The sequence below is a fragment of the Oncorhynchus masou genome, chromosome 27 (assembly GCF_036934945.1).
Source record: "Oncorhynchus masou masou isolate Uvic2021 chromosome 27, UVic_Omas_1.1, whole genome shotgun sequence".
In the NCBI taxonomy this organism is placed as follows: domain Eukaryota; kingdom Metazoa; phylum Chordata; class Actinopteri; order Salmoniformes; family Salmonidae; genus Oncorhynchus; species Oncorhynchus masou.
Window position 1 is genome coordinate 63715037 of NC_088238.1, and position 19676 is coordinate 63734712.

At 53.9% G+C, this 19676-nt stretch overlaps 1 protein-coding gene across 1 annotated transcript in view; it reads left to right on the forward strand.

Moving 5' to 3' along the window:
* The window catches only part of LOC135515539 (FHF complex subunit HOOK-interacting protein 1A-like), a 44394-nt gene that overhangs the window by 8786 nt on the left and 15932 nt on the right, over positions 1–19676 (forward strand). The window contains exons 3-14 of the mRNA XM_064939155.1: positions 955–1225; positions 8942–9077; positions 9818–9942; positions 10736–10943; positions 11023–11213; positions 12735–12836; positions 13621–13677; positions 14736–14822; positions 15423–15590; positions 16318–16397; positions 17271–17443; positions 18762–19423. Of these exons, the coding sequence (XP_064795227.1) occupies positions 1121–1225; positions 8942–9077; positions 9818–9942; positions 10736–10943; positions 11023–11213; positions 12735–12836; positions 13621–13677; positions 14736–14822; positions 15423–15590; positions 16318–16397; positions 17271–17443; positions 18762–19423 (2094 nt within the window). The 5' untranslated portion in view covers positions 955–1120. The remainder of the gene's footprint in view (positions 1–954; positions 1226–8941; positions 9078–9817; positions 9943–10735; positions 10944–11022; positions 11214–12734; positions 12837–13620; positions 13678–14735; positions 14823–15422; positions 15591–16317; positions 16398–17270; positions 17444–18761; positions 19424–19676) is intronic.

Here is a 19676-nt window from a genome sequence, read left to right on the forward strand (position 1 = left end):
ATAATCCCACTAAGCGCAAACCAGATGGGATGGCGTATCGCTGCAGAATGCTGTGGTAGCCATGCTGGTTAAGAGGTTAAGTGTGTCTTGAATTCTAAATAAATCACAGACAGTGTCACCAGCAAAGCACCCCCACACCATCACACCTCCTCCTCCATGCTTGACGATGGGAACCACACAAGCGGAGATCATGCATTCACCTACTCTGCGTCTCACAAAGACACGGTGGTTGGAACTAAAAATCTCCAATTTGGACTCATCAGACCAAAGGACAGATTTCCACTAGTCTAATCTCCATTCCTTGTGTTTCTTGGCCCAAACAAGTCTCTTCTTATTGGTGTCCTTTAGTAGTGGTTTCTTTGTAGCAATTCGACCATGATTGTCTGATTCAAGCAGTCTCCTCTGAACAGTTGATGTTGAGATGTGTGTTACTTGAACTCTGTGAAGCATTTATTTGGCTGCCATTTCTGAGGCTGGTAACTAATGAATTTATCCTCTGCAGCAGAGGTAACTCTGGGTCTTCCTTTCCTGTAGCGGTCCTCATGAGAGCCAGTTTCATCATAGCACTTGATGGTTTTTGCGACTGCATTTGAAGAAACTTTCAAAGTTCTTGAACTTTTCCGTATTGACTGACCTTCATGTCTTAAACCTCTTGGCTTACCGATCCCTTTAGCGGGATCGGTCAACATCCTCTGAATTGCAGAGCAATGAATTAATTCAAATTAAATTACTAAAAATATTTCATCTTCATGAAAACACAAGTGCAAAGAGCCAAACACAGCTTAGCTTGTTGTTTATCCACCTGGCGTGTCAGATTTCAAAAAAGCTTTACAGCGAAAGCAAACCAAGCGTTTATGTTAGGGCATCTCTCTCAGCAGACAAAACATTACAAACAGAAAATTTCTTACTTATTTAACCCAATATCAACGTTATAAATGTTTGTGTTTTTTTCAGCTGATTCTCTCTCCTGTGCTCAGGCCCCCCATGTGCCAACCTGCACCAGAGATGTTGCTGATTCTGGGGGGAGAGTGAGGAGTACCTCCCCTGCACTCTCCACTTCCACCCTGCCACCCTACTCCACACCGAGACATGGTTTAGCCCAACCTGTCCAGCAGTCAAGATGATGGCCTCTGTGGTTACCAACGGAAACAGGAAGAAGTCACTGTCCCTGAACGGGGTGGACCCAGAAACCTGCATGATCGTCTTCAGAAACCACTGGGCACAGGTAGAGACACACCTGTCTGTCTGTCTGTCTTACTGTCTACCTGTCTGTCTGTCTGTCTGTACATACCTGTCTGGTTATCTGTCTACCTGCTTGTACACACTTGTCTGTCTGTACTGTACATGCCTGCCTGTCTGTCTGTCTGTCTACCTGCCTGTCTATCTACCTGCCTGTCCAGCTGTATGCCTGCCTGTCTACCTACCTGTCTGTCTACCTACCTGTCTGCCTACCTACCTGTCTGTCTACCTGCCTGTCTGTACATACCTGTCTACCTGCCTGTACACACTTGTCTGTCTGTACTGTCTACCCTTGCCGGCCTACCCTTGCCAGGAAGTAAAAGTAGGAAGTGTACCCTTGCCAGGAAGTAAAAGCAGGAAGTGCACCCTTGCCAGGAAGTAAAAGCAAGAAATGCACCCTTGCCAGGAAGTAAAAGCAGGAAGTGCACCCTTGCCAGGAAGTAAAAGTAATATACCATGATAAATTGGATGGTTTTGAAAATGTTGTCCCAACATGGCTCCTGGCTTTCTGTGGCTTTACATTACATAGTACTACTCAATTCCTCATTTTATGATTGGATCCTCCCCGACACAAATTATGCTTTTGGTTTGACCCGGTCCTCAGAGGACTTAGTTTGGCCCTGATACCAGAGGATGTGGTTTGGCCCTGATACCAGAGGATGTGGTTTGGCCCTGATACCAGAGGAGGTGGTTTGGCCCTGATACCAGAGGATGTGGTTTGGCCCTGATACCAGAGGATGTGGTTTGGCCCTGATACCAGAGGACGTGGTTTGGCCCTGATACCAGAGGATGTGGTTTGGCCCTGATACCAGAGGACGTGGTTTGGCCCTGATACCAGAGGATGTGGTTTGGCCCTGATACCAGAGGATGTGGTTTGGCCTGATACCAGAGGATGTGGTTTGGCCCTGATACCAGAGGATGTGGTTTGGCCCCGATACCAGAGGATGTGGTTTGGCCCCGATACCAGAGGATGTGGTTTGGCCCCGATACCAGAGGACGTGGTTTGGCCCCGATACCAGAGGACGTGGTTTGGCCCCGATACCAGAGGACGTGGTTTGGCCCTGATACCAGAGGATGTGGTTTGGCCCCGATACCAGAGGATGTGGTTTGGCCCCGATACCAGAGGATGTGGTTTGGCCCCGATACCAGAGGATGTGGTTTGGCCCCGATACCAGAGGACGTGGTTTGGCCCTGATACCAGAGGATGTGGTTTGGCCCTGATACCAGAGGATGTGGTTTGGCCCTGATACCAGAGGATGTGGTTTGGCCCTGATACCAGAGGATGTGGTTTGGCCCCGATACCAGAGGACGTGGTTTGGCCCTGATACCAGAGGATGTGGTTTGGCCCTGATACCAGAGGATGTGGTTTGGCCTGATACCAGAGGATGTGGTTTGGCCCTGATACCAGAGGATGTGGTTTGGCCCTGATACCAGAGGATGTGGTTTGGCCCTGATACCAGAGGATGTGGTTTGGCCCTGATACCAGAGGATGTGGTTTGGCCCTGATACCAGAGGATGTGGTTTGGCCGCGGTCCTCAGAGGACGTGGTTTGGCCCTGATTCCAGAGGATGTGGTTTGGCCCCGATACCAGAGGATGTGGTTTGGCCCCGATACCAGAGGATGTGGTTTGGCCCCGATACCAGAGGATGTGGTTTGGCCCCGATACCAGAGGATGTGGTTTGGCCTGATACCAGAGGATGTGGTTTGGCCCTGATACCAGAGGACGTGGTTTGGCCCTGATACCAGAGGATGTGGTTTGGCCCTGATACCAGAGGATGTGGTTTGGCCCTGATACCAGAGGATGTGGTTTGGCCCCGATACCAGAGGATGTGGTTTGGCCCCGATACCAGAGGATGTGGTTTGGCCCTGATACCAGAGGATGTGGTTTGGCCCTGATACCAGAGGATGTGGTTTGGCCCTGATACCAGAGGATGTGGTTTGGCCTGATACCAGAGGATGTGGTTTGGCCCTGATACCAGAGGATGTGGTTTGGCCCCGATACCAGAGGATGTGGTTTGGCCCTGATACCAGAGGATGTGGTTTGGCCTGATACCAGAGGATGTGGTTTGGCCCCGATACCAGAGGACGTGGTTTGAGAAGGGAAAACAAGTTGCACAAGGCTTGTAAAGATAAGAGTGGGAGCTCCTCTCTCTCCTTCTTAACATTCCCATAACTCTGGAAGATAATTTATAACAAACTAAGAAGAAGTCACATGGTCAATTCAGAACCAATAAGAACCAGGCAGAGGCAGCATGCCTGTTTCCCTCCCCAGACAGGGGCAGCATGCCTGTTTCCCTCCCCAGACAGGGGCAGCATGCCTGTTTCCCTCCCCAGGCAGAGGCAGCATGCCTGTTTCCCTCCCCAGCAGAGGCAGCATGCCTGTTTCCCTCCCCAGCAGAGGCAGCATGCCTGTTTCCCTCCCCAGACAGAGGCAGCATGCCTGTTTCCCTCCCCAGGCAGAGGCAGCATGCCTGTTTCCCTCCCCAGACAGGGGCAGCATGCCTGTTTCCCTCCCCAGACAGGGGCAGCATGCCTGTTTCCCTCCCCAGCAGAGGCAGCATGCCTGTTTCCCTTCCCAGCAGAGGCAGCATGCTTGTTTCCCTCCCCAGCAGAGGCAGCATGCCTGTTTCCCTCCCCAGACAGGGGCAGCATGCCTGTTTCCCTCCCCAGACAGGGGCAGCATGCCTGTTTCCCTCCCCAGACAGGGGCAGCATGCCTGTTTCCCTCCCCAGCAGAGGCAGCATGCCTGTTTCCCTCCCCAGGCAGAGGCAGCATGCCTGTTTCCCTCCCCAGTCAGAGGCAGCATGCCTGTTTCCCTCCCCAGTCAGAGGCAGCATGCCTGTTTCCCTCCCCAGACAGGGGCAGCATGCCTGTTTCCCTCCCCAGACAGGGGCAGCATGCCTGTTTCCCTCCCCAGGCAGAGGCAGCATGCCTGTTTCCCTCCCCAGCAGAGGCAGCATGCCTGTTTCCCTCCCCAGCAGAGGCAGCATGCCTGTTTCCCTCCCCAGACAGAGGCAGCATGCCTGTTTCCCTCCCCAGGCAGAGGCAGCATGCCTGTTTCCCTCCCCAGACAGGGGCAGCATGCCTGTTTCCCTCCCCAGACAGGGGCAGCATGCCTGTTTCCCTCCCCAGCAGAGGCAGCATGCCTGTTTCCCTCCCCAGCAGAGGCAGCATGCTTGTTTCCCTCCCCAGCAGAGGCAGCATGCCTGTTTCCCTCCCCAGACAGGGGCAGCATGCCTGTTTCCCTCCCCAGACAGGGGCAGCATGCCTGTTTCCCTCCCCAGACAGGGGCAGCATGCCTGTTTCCCTCCCCAGCAGAGGCAGCATGCCTGTTTCCCTCCCCAGGCAGAGGCAGCATGCCTGTTTCCCTCCCCAGTCAGAGGCAGCATGCCTGTTTCCCTCCCCAGTCAGAGGCAGCATGCCTGTTTCCCTCCCCAGACAGGGGCAGCATGCCTGTTTCCCTCCCCAGCAGAGGCAGCATGCCTGTTTCCCTCCCCAGACAGGGGCAGCATGCCTGTTTCCCTCCCCAGTCAGAGGCAGCATGCCTGTTTCCCTCCCCAGTCAGAGGCAGCATGCCTGTTTCCCTCCCCAGACAGGGGCAGCATGCCTGTTTCCCTCCCCAGCAGAGGCAGCATGCCTGTTTCCCTCCCCAGACAGGGGCAGCATGCCTGTTTCCCTCCCCAGCAGAGGCAGCATGCCTGTTTCCCTCCCCAGCAGAGGCAGCATGCCTGTTTCCCTCCCCAGACAGGGGCAGCATGCCTGTTTCCCTCCCCAGACAGGGGCAGCATGCCTGTTTCCCTCCCCAGACAGGGGCAGCATGCCTGTTTCCCTCCCCAGCAGAGGCAGCATGCCTGTTTCCCTCCCCAGACAGGGGCAGCATGCCTGTTTCCCTCCCCAGACAGGGGCAGCATGCCTGTTTCCCTCCCCAGCAGAGGCAGCATGCCTGTTTCCCTCCCCAGACAGGGGCAGCATGCCTGTTTCCCTCCCCAGACAGAGGCAGCATGCCTGTTTCCCTCCCCAGCAGAGGCAGCATGCCTGTTTCCCTCCCCAGACAGAGGCAGCATGCCTGTTTCCCTCCCCAGACAGGGGCAGCATGCCTGTTTCCCTCCCCAGCAGAGGCAGCATGCCTGTTTCCCTCCCCAGCAGAGGCAGCAGGCCTGTTTCCCTCCCCAGACAGAGGCAGCATGCCTGTTTCCCTCCCCAGGCAGAGGCAGCATGCCTGTTTCCCTCCCCAGCAGAGGCAGCATGCCTGTTTCCCTCCCCAGACAGAGGCAGCATGCCTGTTTCCCTCCCCAGCAGAGGCAGCATGCCTGTTTCCCTCCCCAGACAGGGGCAGCATGCCTGTTTCCCTCCCCAGACAGGGGCAGCATGCCTGTTTCCCTCCCCAGCAGAGGCAGCATGCCTGTTTCCCTCCCCAGACAGGGGCAGCATGCCTGTTTCCCTCCCCAGACAGAGGCAGCATGCCTGTTTCCCTCCCCAGGCAGAGGCAGCATGCCTGTTTCCCTCCCCAGCAGAGGCAGCATGCCTGTTTCCCTCCCCAGACAGAGGCAGCATGCCTGTTTCCCTCCCCAGCAGAGGCAGCATGCCTGTTTCCCTCCCCAGACAGAGGCAGCATGCCTGTTTCCCTCCCCAGACAGGGGCAGCATGCCTGTTTCCCTCCCCAGACAGAGGCAGCATGCCTGTTTCCCTCCCCAGCAGAGGCAGCATGCCTGTTTCCCTCCCCAGACAGAGGCAGCATGCCTGTTTCCCTCCCCAGCAGAGGCAGCATGCCTGTTTCCCTCCCCAGACAGAGGCAGCATGCCTGTTTCCCTCCCCAGACAGGGGCAGCATGCCTGTTTCCCTCCCCAGCAGAGGCAGCATGCCTGTTTCCCTCCCCAGACAGGGGCAGCATGCCTGTTTCCCTCCCCAGCAGAGGCAGCATGCCTGTTTCCCTCCCCAGCAGAGGCAGCATGCCTGTTTCCCTCCCCAGTCAGGGGCAGCATGCCTGTTTCCCTCCCCAGACAGAGGCAGCATGCCTGTTTCCCTCCCCAGACAGAGGCAGCATGCCTGTTTCCCTCCCCAGACAGGGGCAGCATGCCTGTTTCCCTCCCCAGACAGGGGCAGCATGCCTGTTTCCCTCCCCAGCAGAGGCAGCATGCCTGTTTCCCTCCCCAGACAGAGGCAGCATGCCTGTTTCCCTCCCCAGACAGGGGCAGCATGCCTGTTTCCCTCCCCAGACAGGGGCAGCATGCCTGTTTCCCTCCCCAGACAGAGGCAGCATGCCTGTTTCCCTCCCCAGACAGGGGCAGCATGCCTGTTTCCCTCCCCAGCAGAGGCAGCATGCCTGTTTCCCTCCCCAGACAGGGGCAGCATGCCTGTTTCCCTCCCCAGACAGAGGCAGCATGCCTGTTTCCCTCCCCAGACAGGGGCAGCATGCCTGTTTCCCTCCCCAGGCAGAGGCAGCATGCCTGTTTCCCTCCCCAGTCAGAGGCAGCATGCCTGTTTCCCTCCCCAGACAGGGGCAGCATGCCTGTTTCCCTCCCCAGTCAGAGGCAGCATGCCTGTTTCCCTCCCCAGACAGAGGCAGCATGCCTGTTTCCCTCCTCAGCAGAGGCAGCATGCCTGTTTCCCTCCCCAGGCAGAGGCAGCATGCCTGTTTCCCTCCCCAGACAGGGGCAGCATGCCTGTTTCCCTCCCCAGACAGGGGCAGCATGCCTGTTTCCCTCCCCAGCAGAGGCAGCATGCCTGTTTCCCTCCCCAGGCAGGGGCAGCATGCCTGTTTCCCTCCCCAGGCAGAGGCAGCATGCCTGTTTCCCTCCCCAGCAGAGGCAGCATGCCTGTTTCCCTCCCCAGACAGAGGCAGCATGCCTGTTTCCCTCCCCAGACAGGGGCAGCATGCCTGTTTCCCTCCCCAGCAGAGGCAGCATGCCTGTTTCCCTCCCCAGTCAGAGGCAGCATGCCTGTTTCCCTCCCCAGACAGAGGCAGCATGCCTGTTTCCCTCCCCAGTCAGAGGCAGCATGCCTGTTTCCCTCCCCAGCAGGGGCAGCATGCCTGTTTCCCTCCCCAGTCAGAGGCAGCATGCCTGTTTCCCTCCCCAGGCAGAGGCAGCATGCCTGTTTCCCTCCCCAGCAGAGGCAGCATGCCTGTTTCCCTCCCCAGACAGAGGCAGCATGCCTGTTTCCCTCCCCAGACAGGGGCAGCATGCCTGTTTCCCTCCCCAGTCAGAGGCAGCATGCCTGTTTCCCTCCCCAGACAGAGGCAGCATGCCTGTTTCCCTCCCCAGTCAGAGGCAGCATGCCTGTTTCCCTCCCCAGCAGGGGCAGCATGCCTGTTTCCCTCCCCAGACAGAGGCAGCATGCCTGTTTCCCTCCCCAGCAGAGGCAGCCTGTCTGTCCGTGTGTCTGACAAACTGACCAGCAGCAGAAATCTATATGTATGTTTAGAAAACACATTTGAAATGAATTGTGGGGGAAATCACCAGTCATGTGTATTCAACCTAATAAACACCGTAAGAATAAATCCAGAATAACACGTTCAGTACCTCCCCCTCTCTCTCCCTCCCCTCCCCTCTCTCCCTCCCCTCACCTCCCTCTCTCTCCCTCCCCTCACCTCCCTCTCCCTCCCCTCCCCTCACCTCCCTCTCTCTCTCCCTTCCCCTCCCCAGACAGGGGCAGCATGCCTGTTTCCCTCCCCAGTCAGAGGCAGCATGCCTGTTTCCCTCCCCAGCAGAGGCAGCCTGTCTGTCCGTGTGTCTGACAAACTGACCAGCAGCAGAAATCTATATGTATGTTTAGAAAACACATTTGAAATGAATTGTGGGGGAAATCACCAGTCATGTGTATTCAACCTAATAAACACCGTAAGAATAAATCCAGAATAACACGTTCAGTACCTCCCCCTCTCTCTCCCTCCCCTCCCCTCTCTCCCTCCCCTCACCTCCCTCTCTCTCCCTCCCCTCACCTCCCTCTCCCTCCCCTCCCCTCACCTCCCTCTCTCTCTCCCTTCCCCTCCCCCTTCTCTCCCTTCCACTCCCCCTCCCCTCCCCTCTCTCTCCCTTCCCCCTCCCCCTCTCTCTCTCTTCCCCTCCCCCTTCTCTCCCTTCCACTCCCCCTCCCCCTCTCTTCCCCTCCCCCTTCTCTCCCTTCCACTCCCCCTCCCCTCCCCCTCTCTCTCCCTTCCCCCTCTCTCTCTCTTCCCCTCCCCCTTCTCTCCCTTCCACTCCCCCTCCCCTCCCCTCTCTCTCCCTTCCCCTCCCCCCTCTCTCTCTCTTCCCCTCCCCCCTCTCTCCCTTCCCCTCCCCCTCACCTCTCTCTCCCCTCGCCCCCTTCCGCCTCCACCCCCCTCTCCCCCTCCCTCTCCCTTCCCTTCCCCTCCCCGACCCCCTCTCTCTCTCCCTTCCCCTACCCCCTCTCTCCCCCTTCCCCTCCCCCCTCTCTCTCCCTTCCCCTCCCCCTCTCTCTCTCCCTTCCCCTCCCCTACCCCTCTCTCTCCCTTCCCCTCCCTCTCTCTCTCCCTTCCCCCTCCCCTACCCCTCTCTCTCCCTTCCCTTCTCTCTCCCCTCCCCTACCCCCTCTCTCTCCCTTCCCCTAACCCTCTCTCTCTCCCTTCCCCTCCCCTACCCCTCTCTCTCCCTTCCCCCTCTCTCTCCCTTCCCCTAACCCTCTCTCTCTCCCTTCCCCTCCCCTACCCCTCTCTCCTCCCTCCCCCTCTCTCCCCCCTCAGGTGGTGAAGATCTTGGAGAAACATGATCCTGTCCATAGCCGGTCTGGTGTCTACCTTCGTCTCGGTCCTGTCCCCGGTGACGAGGCCAGCGCGGTCCAGAACTACGTAGAACACATGCTGTTCCTGTTGATGGAGGAGGAAAGTTCACTTTTTATAGATCTGTCATTCTCATTGAAAGCCACATCTGATAAGCACTAGATCCATTCTATGTGAGATATTTCTGTGCTCCCCCTCAATGTGTGGGAGCAAATATAACACATAGACAAATGCATAAGATGTATAGAATAGCTGGACATACCAAGGCCAGAGGGATATACAAAGGAGGGGGTCAGTCAAATGACTAACTGATGACCAATAGACATAGTTCGCATATTTTTAGGTTGTAGAGACGCTAGAAACTGAGGAGACACATAGTCTGCTGATCTTAGATAATACACAAACAAAAGAATGCTTTTAGCTAAGTGCAGGAACAAAGCAAGGGTCTTGTCATCATTATAATCTGACGGAAAGCAGGTATGGGCGTTATTGAGCTGAACAAGCAGGATGCACGGATTGGAAATGTAACTTCATTTGCATGTGGGATGGGCTCATATGCAATATGTGGATAAATACTGGAGCCAGGGCTCTGGAAAGTGGAGTGTGTTCCGCGGACCATCCCGGCTTGCTATACTTTAGTATTAAAGCCGAATTGATTTCACAAGTTCTGTAATGCGTTGTATTTGATCCGATTTTCCACGACAAATGCTACCAACATGTCATACTGTAGATACTGATGTACACATGTAAATAGACAATAAAACGTTTCAGTTCAAATACAAAGTGAACAACATAAAGCAGAGTTAACTGAATGCCAGAAGTCTTGTTTTTGACGTGCTTAGGAGCCGGGCCAGGGCGGAGCGATGGGAGCCATCCTGGAGTTTGTGGTTGTAGAAGGCGTGATGGAGAGACTGTTCCTCTGGAGTCTAAGACAACACTTCACTGATGATATGAAACTGGAACAAGTGATTTTTTTGTTGTTGTTGACCTGTTATTTATCAATCAATCAGTCAATCAACCAAGTACTTTATAGATGCCCAGCTTAAAACCCCCAAAAACAAGCAACGAAGAGGCTAAGACAACCACCCTGGAAGGAAGGGGTATTATTGACTGTTTTAGTGACAGGGTGAGTAATTGATAATGCTTATCCCCAATCTCTCTCTCTGCCCCCTCCATCTCTCTCTCTCTGCCCCCTCCATCTCTCTCTCTCTGCCCCCTCCATCTCTCTGTCTCTGGCCCCCTCCATCTCTCTGCCCCCTCCATCTCTCTGTCTCTGGCCCCCTCCATCTCTCTCTCTCTGCCCCCTCCATCTCTCTCTCTCTCTGCCCCCTCCATCTCTCTGTCTCTGGCCCCCTCGATCTCTCTGTCTCTGGCCCCCTCCATCTCTCTGTCTCTGGCCCCCTCCATCTCTCTCTCTCTGGCCCCCTCCATCTCTCTCTCTCTGGCCCCCTCCATCTCGCTCTCTCTGCCCCCCATCCATCCCTCTCTCTCTGCCCCCTCCATCTCTCTCTCTCTGCCCCCTCCATCTCTCTCTCTCTGCCCCCTCCATCTCTCTCTCTCTGGCCCCATCCATCTCTCTCTCTCTGCCCCCCATCCATCTCTCTCTCTCTCTCTGCCCCCCTCCATCTCTCTCTCTCTGCCCCCATCCATCTCTCTCTCTCTGCCCCCTCCATCTCTCTCTCTCTCTGACTCCTCCATCTCTCCTCTCTATGCCCCCCCCCTCCACCACACTCCCCTTCTCTCCCCTCTCTGCAACAGCTGAGGATGTACCAGATGTTACTGTCTCAGGCCAGACAGCCTCTCCTGCACCACAAACCTGTTCTACGACCCTTAATGATGCTGTTATCTTCCTGTGCTGGAGCTGGGAGTGGAGGAAGAGGAGGAGGAGGAGGGTCAGTGGAAGCAGAGTTGGTCCTCCTGCTAAACCAGCTGTGTGGTGCGCTGGCTAAGGACCCCTCAGTGTTAGGTGGGTTCTGGTTCTGTTTTCTGCAAGATAAATGGACAATGAAGTCGTTTTCTGATTTCTTCTTCTTCCTCCTGTTCAGAGTTGTTCTTCCACACCAGTGAGGACCAGGGGGCAGCCAACTTCCTGCTCTTCTCCCTGCTGATCCCCTTCACGCATCAGGAAGGCAGCGTAGGACAGCAGGCCCGGGACGCTCTGCTGCTCATCATGCAGCTGTCGACCTACAACCCCAGAGTCGCTACACACATCACAGACAACACGTACTTCTGTCCTGTGAGCCGGTTACCGTAGTTACCGTAGTTACCGTAGTTCTACTGCTGGGAGTTTGTCACATAGTTTGTAGTCACTCATCTTTATCGCCCCTCGCCCTCTCTTCTCCCCCTCCCCCCTCCACCCTCTCCTCACCCTCCACCCCCCTCTCCTCCCTCTCCTCACCCTCCACCCCTCTCCTCACCCTCCACCCCCCTTCCCCTCCCCTCTCCTCACCCCCTTCCCCTCCTCTCACCCTCACCCTCCACCCCCTTCCCCTCCCCTCTCCTCACCCTCCCCTCTCCCCCTCTCCTCACCCTCCCCCTCTCCCCCTCTCCTCCCTCTCCCCACCCCTCTCATCCCCCTTCCCCTCTCCTCACCCTCCCTCTCCCCCTCTCCTCCCTCTCCCCACCCCCCCACCCTCCCCCTCCCCCTCCCCCTCCCCCTCTCCTCCCCCTTCCCCTCTCTACACCCTCCCTCTCCCCCTCTCCTCCCCCTCCCCTCAGTGAGTGAGAGGTAAAGGCTGAGCTCATTACTCCTTATGTAATAGGCCTTAATATGATTACAATGGAGAGAGAGAGAGAGAGAGAGGAGAGAGGAGATTGGGGATACGGGGTGACAGAAGGGAGAGATAAAGAAGAGAGAGAGAGGAGAGAGGAGAGGAGGGAGGAGGGAGAAGAGAGGAGGCAGGAGAGAGGAGAGAGGAGGGAGGAGAGAGGAGAGGAGGGAGGAGGGAGAAGAGAGGAGGGAGGAGAGAGGAGGGAGAGAGAGGAGGGAGAGAGAGGAGGGAGGAGAGGAGGGAGGAGGGGAGGGAGGAGGGAGAAGAGAGGAGGGAGGAGAGAGGAGGGAGAGAGAGGAGGGAGGAGAGGAGGGAGGAGGGGACTTGTCCACATGCTTTTGTAAGTATCAGACCAGTGAAAAAGATCAGAAAACCACTTTCTCCCGGTGGAACTGTGTGTGACTGTACCAGATTTAGTCCATGGAGCTGACCTCAATCTAGAGATGGGGGATTAGGACGCTGTGACCTGATTGGTTGATCGCCTCGGCGCTCGTAGCCTCTTGCTAACTCCAACACCAACTGGTTCTGTTGTTGATTAGTTGTTGTTGTTTACTGGTTCTGTTGTTGATTAGTTGTTGTTGTTTACTGGCTCTGTTGTTGATTAGTTGTTGTTGATTAGTTGTTGTTGATTAGTTGTTGTTGTTTTCTGGTTGTTGATTAGTTGTTGATGTCTCTTGGTTGTTGATTAGTTGTTGTTGTTGTTGTTGATTAGTTGTTGATGTCTCTTGGTTGTTGATTAGTTGTTGTTGTTGTTGATTAGTTGTTGTGAGTTAGCAGAGTAGCGTGGGGATGTATTCCATGACAGGCTTTAACCCCCCCCCCTCCCTCCCTCCCCCTCCCCCTCCCCCCTCCTCTCTCTGTAAATCCTGATCTTCCAATGAACTCTAATCTGCAGTGGATTTCATTCCAGCATTGACAAGTCCTTGGCTCATGACTATGTGTGTGTGTTTGTGTGTGTGTGTGTGTGTGTGTGTGTGTGTGTCTAGGTACTGGCTACAGGTCTGAGTGGTTTGTATTCGTCTCTACCTGCGAAGCTACAGGTGTATAGTGAAGACTGGCACTGTCTGGAGAGAGCTGACTGGGTGCAGGTAAATATAATATATAATAATATATATATATATATATATATATAATATAATGTTTGGAACAGTTCTTATCATTTTATCTCACAGATTAAAAACATCATTTAAAAACACTTGGACAGACAGTGATCTATTTACAATGTCATCCAGCATAACTAACAATTATCAGAGATGGACAGAATAAAGATCTATTTACAATGTCATCAAGCATAACTAACAATTATCAGAGATGGACAGAATAAAGATCTATTTACAATGTCATCCAGCATAACTAACAATTATCAGAGATGGACGGAATAAAGATATGTTTACAAGCTACCTGACTGGCTACCTGGCTAGTTACCTGACTGGCTACCTGGCTAGTTACCTGACTGGCTACCTGGCTAGTTACCTGACTGGCTACCTGGCCAGTTACCTGGCTGGCTACCTGGCCAGTTACCTGACTGGCTACCTGGCTAGTTACCTGACTGGCTACCTGGCTAGTTACCTGACTGGCTACCTGGCCAGTTACCTGACTGGCTACCTGGCTAGTTACCTGACTGGCTACCTGGCTAGTTACCTGACTGGCTACCTGGCTAGTTACCTGACTGGCTACCTGGCTAGTTACATGGCTGCCTGGCTGGCTACCTCGCCAGATTGCTGGCTGCCTGGCTGGCTACCAAGCTAGATGGCTGGCTGCCTGGCTGGATACCTAGCTAGATTTCTGGCTACCTGGCTGGCTACCCAGCTGGCTGCCTACCTTGCTGACGAGCTGGCTACTTGACATTGACTTGATTTCTTCTGGATGCAGGTTCCGGCTTTGGTCCAGTTTCTAAACTCTCTGCAGTTCTGCTGCTCTGTCATTAAGGTGAGACAAACACACGGAGGCCTATGTATGTTACATCGTACACACACACACACACACACACACACACACACACACACACACACACACACACACACACACACACACACACACACACACACACACACACACACACACACACACACCAGACACACACCAGACACACACCAGACACACACACACCATATACACCAGACACACACACACCCACACCATATACACCACACACACACACCATATACACCAGACACACACACACACCATATACACCAGACACACACACACACACACCAGACACACACACACACACCAGACACACTTCCTCCCCAGCTCTTTGTCTTGCGATAGAAAGTGGATATGATATAATTATTACATGTATCTCTCCCTCCCCTCCCCCATCTGTCCCCCTCCTCTCTCTCCCCCTCCCCCTCCTGTCTCTCCCTCCCCTCCCCCATCTGTCTCTCCCTCCCCTCCCCCATCTGTCTCTCCCTCCCCTCCCCCATCTGTCTCTCCCTCCCCTCCCCCATCTGTCTCTCCTTCTGTCCCCCATCTCCCCCCTCCATCTCCCCCTCCCCCTCCCATCTCTCCCTCCCATCTCTCCCTCCCCATCCCCCCTCCCCCATCTCTCCCTCCCCTCCCCCATCTGTCTCTCCCTCTGTCCCCCATCTCCCCCCTCCCATCTCCCTATCCCCCTCCCATCTCTCCCTCCCCTCCCCCCATCTCTCCCTCCCCTCCCCCTCCCATCTCCCCACCCCCCTCCCATCTCCCCACCCCCCTCCCATCTCTCCCTCCCCTCCCCCTTCCATCTCTCCTTCCCCTCCCCCCTCCTCCCATCTCTCCCTCCCCTCCCCCATCTGTCTCTCCCTCCCCTCCCCCATCTGTCTCTCCCTCCCCTCCCCCATCTGTCTCTCCCTCTGTCCCCCATCTCCCCCTCCATCTCCCCCCTCCCCATCTCCCCCCTCCCATCTCCCATCTCTCCCTCCCCTCCCCCTTCCATCTCTCTCCCTCCCCTCCCCCATCTGTCTCTCCCTCTGTCCCCCATCTCCCCCCTCTCCCCCCAGGTTGGACATCCCTCGATCAGAGGTCAGTTGTTGGGATATATCTACAATGGCTTCCTGGTTCCTGTACTGGCTCCAGCTCTTCACAAGGTCATAAACACTACTGCTGATTCCTGTAGTCTGTCTGCTTGATGCTGATTGGTCACCCTACTTCCTGTAGTCCTGTTTCAACAATGCTCATTGGTCTCCAAACTTCCTGTAGTTCTGTCTACTTAATGCTAAGTGGTTACAGTATTTCATTAGTCTTCCTCTAGTCCTTTGTTAATAATTTCTGATTGGTCAATGAACTTCCTAACTTCTCCTGAAATAAATTCTCATTCGTCGTATTATTTTCCCTGGTTTGCTGAGTTCTAATTGGCTGCTGTGTGTGTGTTTATATCTCTGTTCTCTGATTGGCTGTAGTGTGTGTCTATATCTCTGTTCTCTGATTGGCTGTTGTGTGTGTCTATATCTCTGTTCTCTGATTGGCTGTAGTGTGTGTCTATATCTCTGTTCTCTGATTGGCTGTAGTGTGTGTCTATATCTCTGTTCTCTGATTGGCTGTAGTGTGTGTCTATATCTCTGTTCTCTGATTGGCTGTAGTGTGTGTCTATATCTCTGTTCTCTGATTGGCTGTAGTGTGTGTCTATATCTCTGTTCTCTGATTGGCTGTAGTGTGTGTCTATATCTCTGATCTCTGATTGGCTGTAGTGTACACTAGAAGAGGTGATGACCACTACTGCGTATCTGGACCTCTTCCTCCGCTCGGTGTCAGAGCCCGCCCTCCTCCAGACCTTCCTCTCCTTCATACTGCTACACACACACGACAACGTCCAGCTCCTAGACACACTGGTGTCCAGAGTTAACACACCCTTCCAGGTAACACACTGGTCTCTGGAGTTAACACACTGGTCTCTAGAGTTAACACACTGGTCTCTAGAGTTAACACACTGGTCTCTAGAGTTAACACACTGGTCTCTAGAGTTAACACACTGGTCTCTAGAGTTAACACACTGGTCTCTAGAGTTAACACACTGGTCTCTAGAGTTAACACACTGGTCTCTAGAGTTAACACACTGGTCTCTAGAGTTAACACACTGGTCTCTAGAGTTAACACACTGGTCTCTAGAGTTAACACACTGGTCTCTAGAGGTAACACACTGGTCTCTAGAGGTAACACACCCTTCCAGGTAACACAGACAGACCGACACAGAGACAGACAGAGGCCGACACACAGTCACATACACACACTCTGTTCTCTTATTAATTTTGTTAAATCACTAAAATGTTGATTACATGTGTTTTGACCTTTGACCCCTGTGTGTTATAGTTAGGTACAGTGGTTTAATCTTTGACCCCTGTGTGTTATAGTTAGCTACAGTGGTTTAATGTGTTTTGACCTTTGACCCCTGTGTGTTACAGTTAGGTACAGTGGTTTAATCTTTGACCCCTGTGTGTTATAGTTAGCTACAGTGGTTTAATGTGTTTTGACCTTTGACCCCTGTGTGTTACAGTTAGGTACAGTGGTTTAATCTTTGACCCCTGTGTGTTATAGTTAGCTACAGTGGTTTAATGTGTTTTGACCTTTGACCCCTGTGTGTTACAGTTAGGTACAGTGTCTCTGGCTTTGTTCCGAACTCTCATTGGTCTGTTCTGTGAAGACGTCATGCTTCAGCTCATACTCAGGTAGGAAGGTGTGTGTTCAGTGTGTGTGTGTGTTCAGTGTGTGTGTGTGTTCAGTGTGTGTGTGTGTTCAGTGTGTGTGTGTGTGTGTGTGTGTGTGTTCAGTGTGTGTGTGTGTGTGTTCAGTGTGTGTGTGTGTGTGTGTGTGTTCAGTGTGTGTGTTCAGTGTGTGTGTTCAGTGTGTGTGTTCAGTGTGTGTGTTCAGTGTGTGTTCAGTGTGTGTGTGTGTGTGTGTGTTCAGTGTGTGTGTTCAGTGTGTGTGTGTGTGTGTGTGTGTGTGTGTTCAGTGTTTGTGTGTGTGTGTGTGTGTGTTCAGTGTGTGTGTTCAGTGTGTGTGTTCAGTGTGTGTGTGTTCAGTGTGTGTGTGTGTGTGTTCAGTGTGTGTGTTCAGTGTGTTCAGTGTGTGTGTTCAGTGTGTGTGTTCAGTGTGTGTGTGTGTGTTCAGTGTGTGTTCAGTGTGTGTGTGTGCTCAGTGTGTGTTCAGTGTGTGTGTGTGTGCTCAGTGTGTGTTCAGTGTGTGTGTGTGTTCAGTGTGTGTTCAGTGTGTGTGTGTGTGTGTTCAGTGTGTGTGTTCAGTGTGTGTGTCTGTTCAGTGTGTGTGTGTGTGTTCAGTGTGTGTGTTCAGTGTGTGTGTTCAGTGTGTGTGTGTGTGTGTGTGTGTGTTCAGTGTGTGTGTTCAGTGTGTGTGTTCAGTGTGTGTGTGTGTGTTCAGTGTGTGTTCAGTGTGTGTGTGTGTTCAGTGTGTGTGTGTGTTCAGTGTGTGTGTGTGTGTGTCAACGTGATCCATTCCAGACATTACAACGAGCCTCATATAGCTCCCCCCACCAGCCTCCTCTGACGTGCATGCGTCTGTGGTCCTCCCCTCTCTCTCTGCAGGTATCTGATCCCGTGTACACACCTGTGTGTGAGAGAACGCCGCTCTCTCAAGGACAGAGACGCCTACTCTTCATCAGCTGTTAAATTCCTCTTCCTCACTCCCTCCTGGTGCCCCCTGCACCTCGGAGCCGCACACACACACACCCAACACATCCACTGGGCCATGGGGAATGGTGAGAACACACACTGAACACACACACTGAACACACACACACTGAACACACACACACACTGAACACACACACACTGAACACACACACACACTGAACACACACACACTGAACACACACACTCACACCCAACACATCCACTGGGCCATGGGGAATGGTGAGAACACACACTGAACACACACACTGAACACACACACTGAACACACACACTGAACACACAAACTGAACACACACACACTGAACACACACACACTGAACACACACACACACACACTGAACATACACACTGAACACACACACACTGAACACACACACTGAACACACACACTGAACACACACACACTGAACACACACACTGAACACACACACTGAACACACACACACTGAACACACACACACTGAACACACACACACACTGAACACACACACACTGAACACACACACTCACACCCAACACATCCACTGGGCCATGGGGAATGGTGAGAACACACACGGAACACACACACACTGAAAACACACACTCACACGCACTACACAGAGCACTACACAGAGCACTACACAGCCACAGAGCACTACACAGAGCACTACACAGAGCACTACACAGAGCACTACACAGAGCACTACACAGCCACGCTGACACAGAGCACTACACAGCCAGACTGACACAGAGCACTACACAGCCAGACTGACACAGAGCACTACACAGCCAGACTGACACAGAGCACTACACAGCCAGAGAGCACTACACAGAGCACTACACAGCCAGACTGACACAGAGCACTACACAGCCAGAGAGCACTACACAGAGCACTACACAGAGCACTACACAGAGCACTACACAGAGCACTACACAGAGCACTACACAGCCAGACTGACACAGAGCACTACACAGCCAGACTGACACAGAGCACTACACAGCCACAGAGCACTACACAGAGCACTACACAGCCACAGAGCACTACACAGCCACAGAGCACTACACAGAGCACTACACAGAGCACTACACAGCCACAGAGCACTACACAGCCACAGAGCACTACACAGAGCACTACACAGCCAGACTGACACAGAGCACTACACAGAGCACTACACAGAGCACTACACAGAGCACTACACAGCCACACTGACACAGAGCACTACCTAGCACTTTTACTGACCTGTCTCTCTTCTCTTCCTCTTCTTCTCGTCCTCCTCTCCTCCTCCTCTTCCTCTTCTTCTCCTCCTCCTCCTCTTCCTCTTCTTCTCCTCCTCCTCCTCCTCCTCCTCCTCCTCTTCCTCCTCCTCTTCTCCTCCTCTTCATCTCCTCTCTCCTGCTCCTCAGACGTTCCCATGTCAGAGGGTGACAGTGTTGGTTACTCCAGGATCTGCAGGACAGACCTCCTGATGAATGTCAACTATCTCCAGTACCTCTGGGATGCTAGAGTTGGGATTGCTGCATCGCTCCAGGCCTGTCTGGTCTGGTCTGGTCCCTATGACGGGGAGAAGCCTGCAGCTCGAGAGGAGGAAGACGGGGAAGAGAGAGAGGAGGAGAAGATGAATCAAACCTTCAACTGGACTTCATCTCCCAGCCCTCCCCTCACCTCCCCCCCTGTAACCATGGGAAACCAACATAGAGGGGGAGACGGAGGGAGGGGGAGTGTGGTCGAGTTGGAGTGGGATGATAGTTATGAGTGGGATGATAGTGCCCTCCCCTCCTCCTCCCTCCCGCTCACCCCCCCAGTACATATTGAAACCCCTCAGCATATTCAGGAGATGAGACGTTCGGCCATAATGTTGATCCAGGGCTCCTACGTTGAGGAGTCAGACTTTCAGGACGATGTGTTGGTCTATAACCTCGTGGCACAGAAAGACGAGGTGGAACACAAACCTCACCGCAGGACTACTCCACAGACCAGGAAACCAGTTGTTAGTCAAACAACCTCGCTCGTTCACAGACATGGAACGCATAGACGAGAGAAGGAGGGGGTGATCGTGGAAGAGGGGGTGAGAGAGGAGGAGGGGGTGAGAGAGAAAGAGGGGGTGAGAGAGGAGGAGGGGGTGATCGTGGAAGAGGGGGTGAGAGAGGAAGAGGGGGTGAGAGAGGAAGAGGGGGTGAGAGAGGAAGAGGGGGTGAGAGAGAAAGAGGGGGTGAGAGAGAAAGAGGGGGTGAGAGAGGAAGAGGGGGTGATCGTGGAAGAGGGGGTGAGAGAGGAAGAGGGGGTGATCGTGGAAGAGGGGGTGAGAGAGGAAGAGGGGG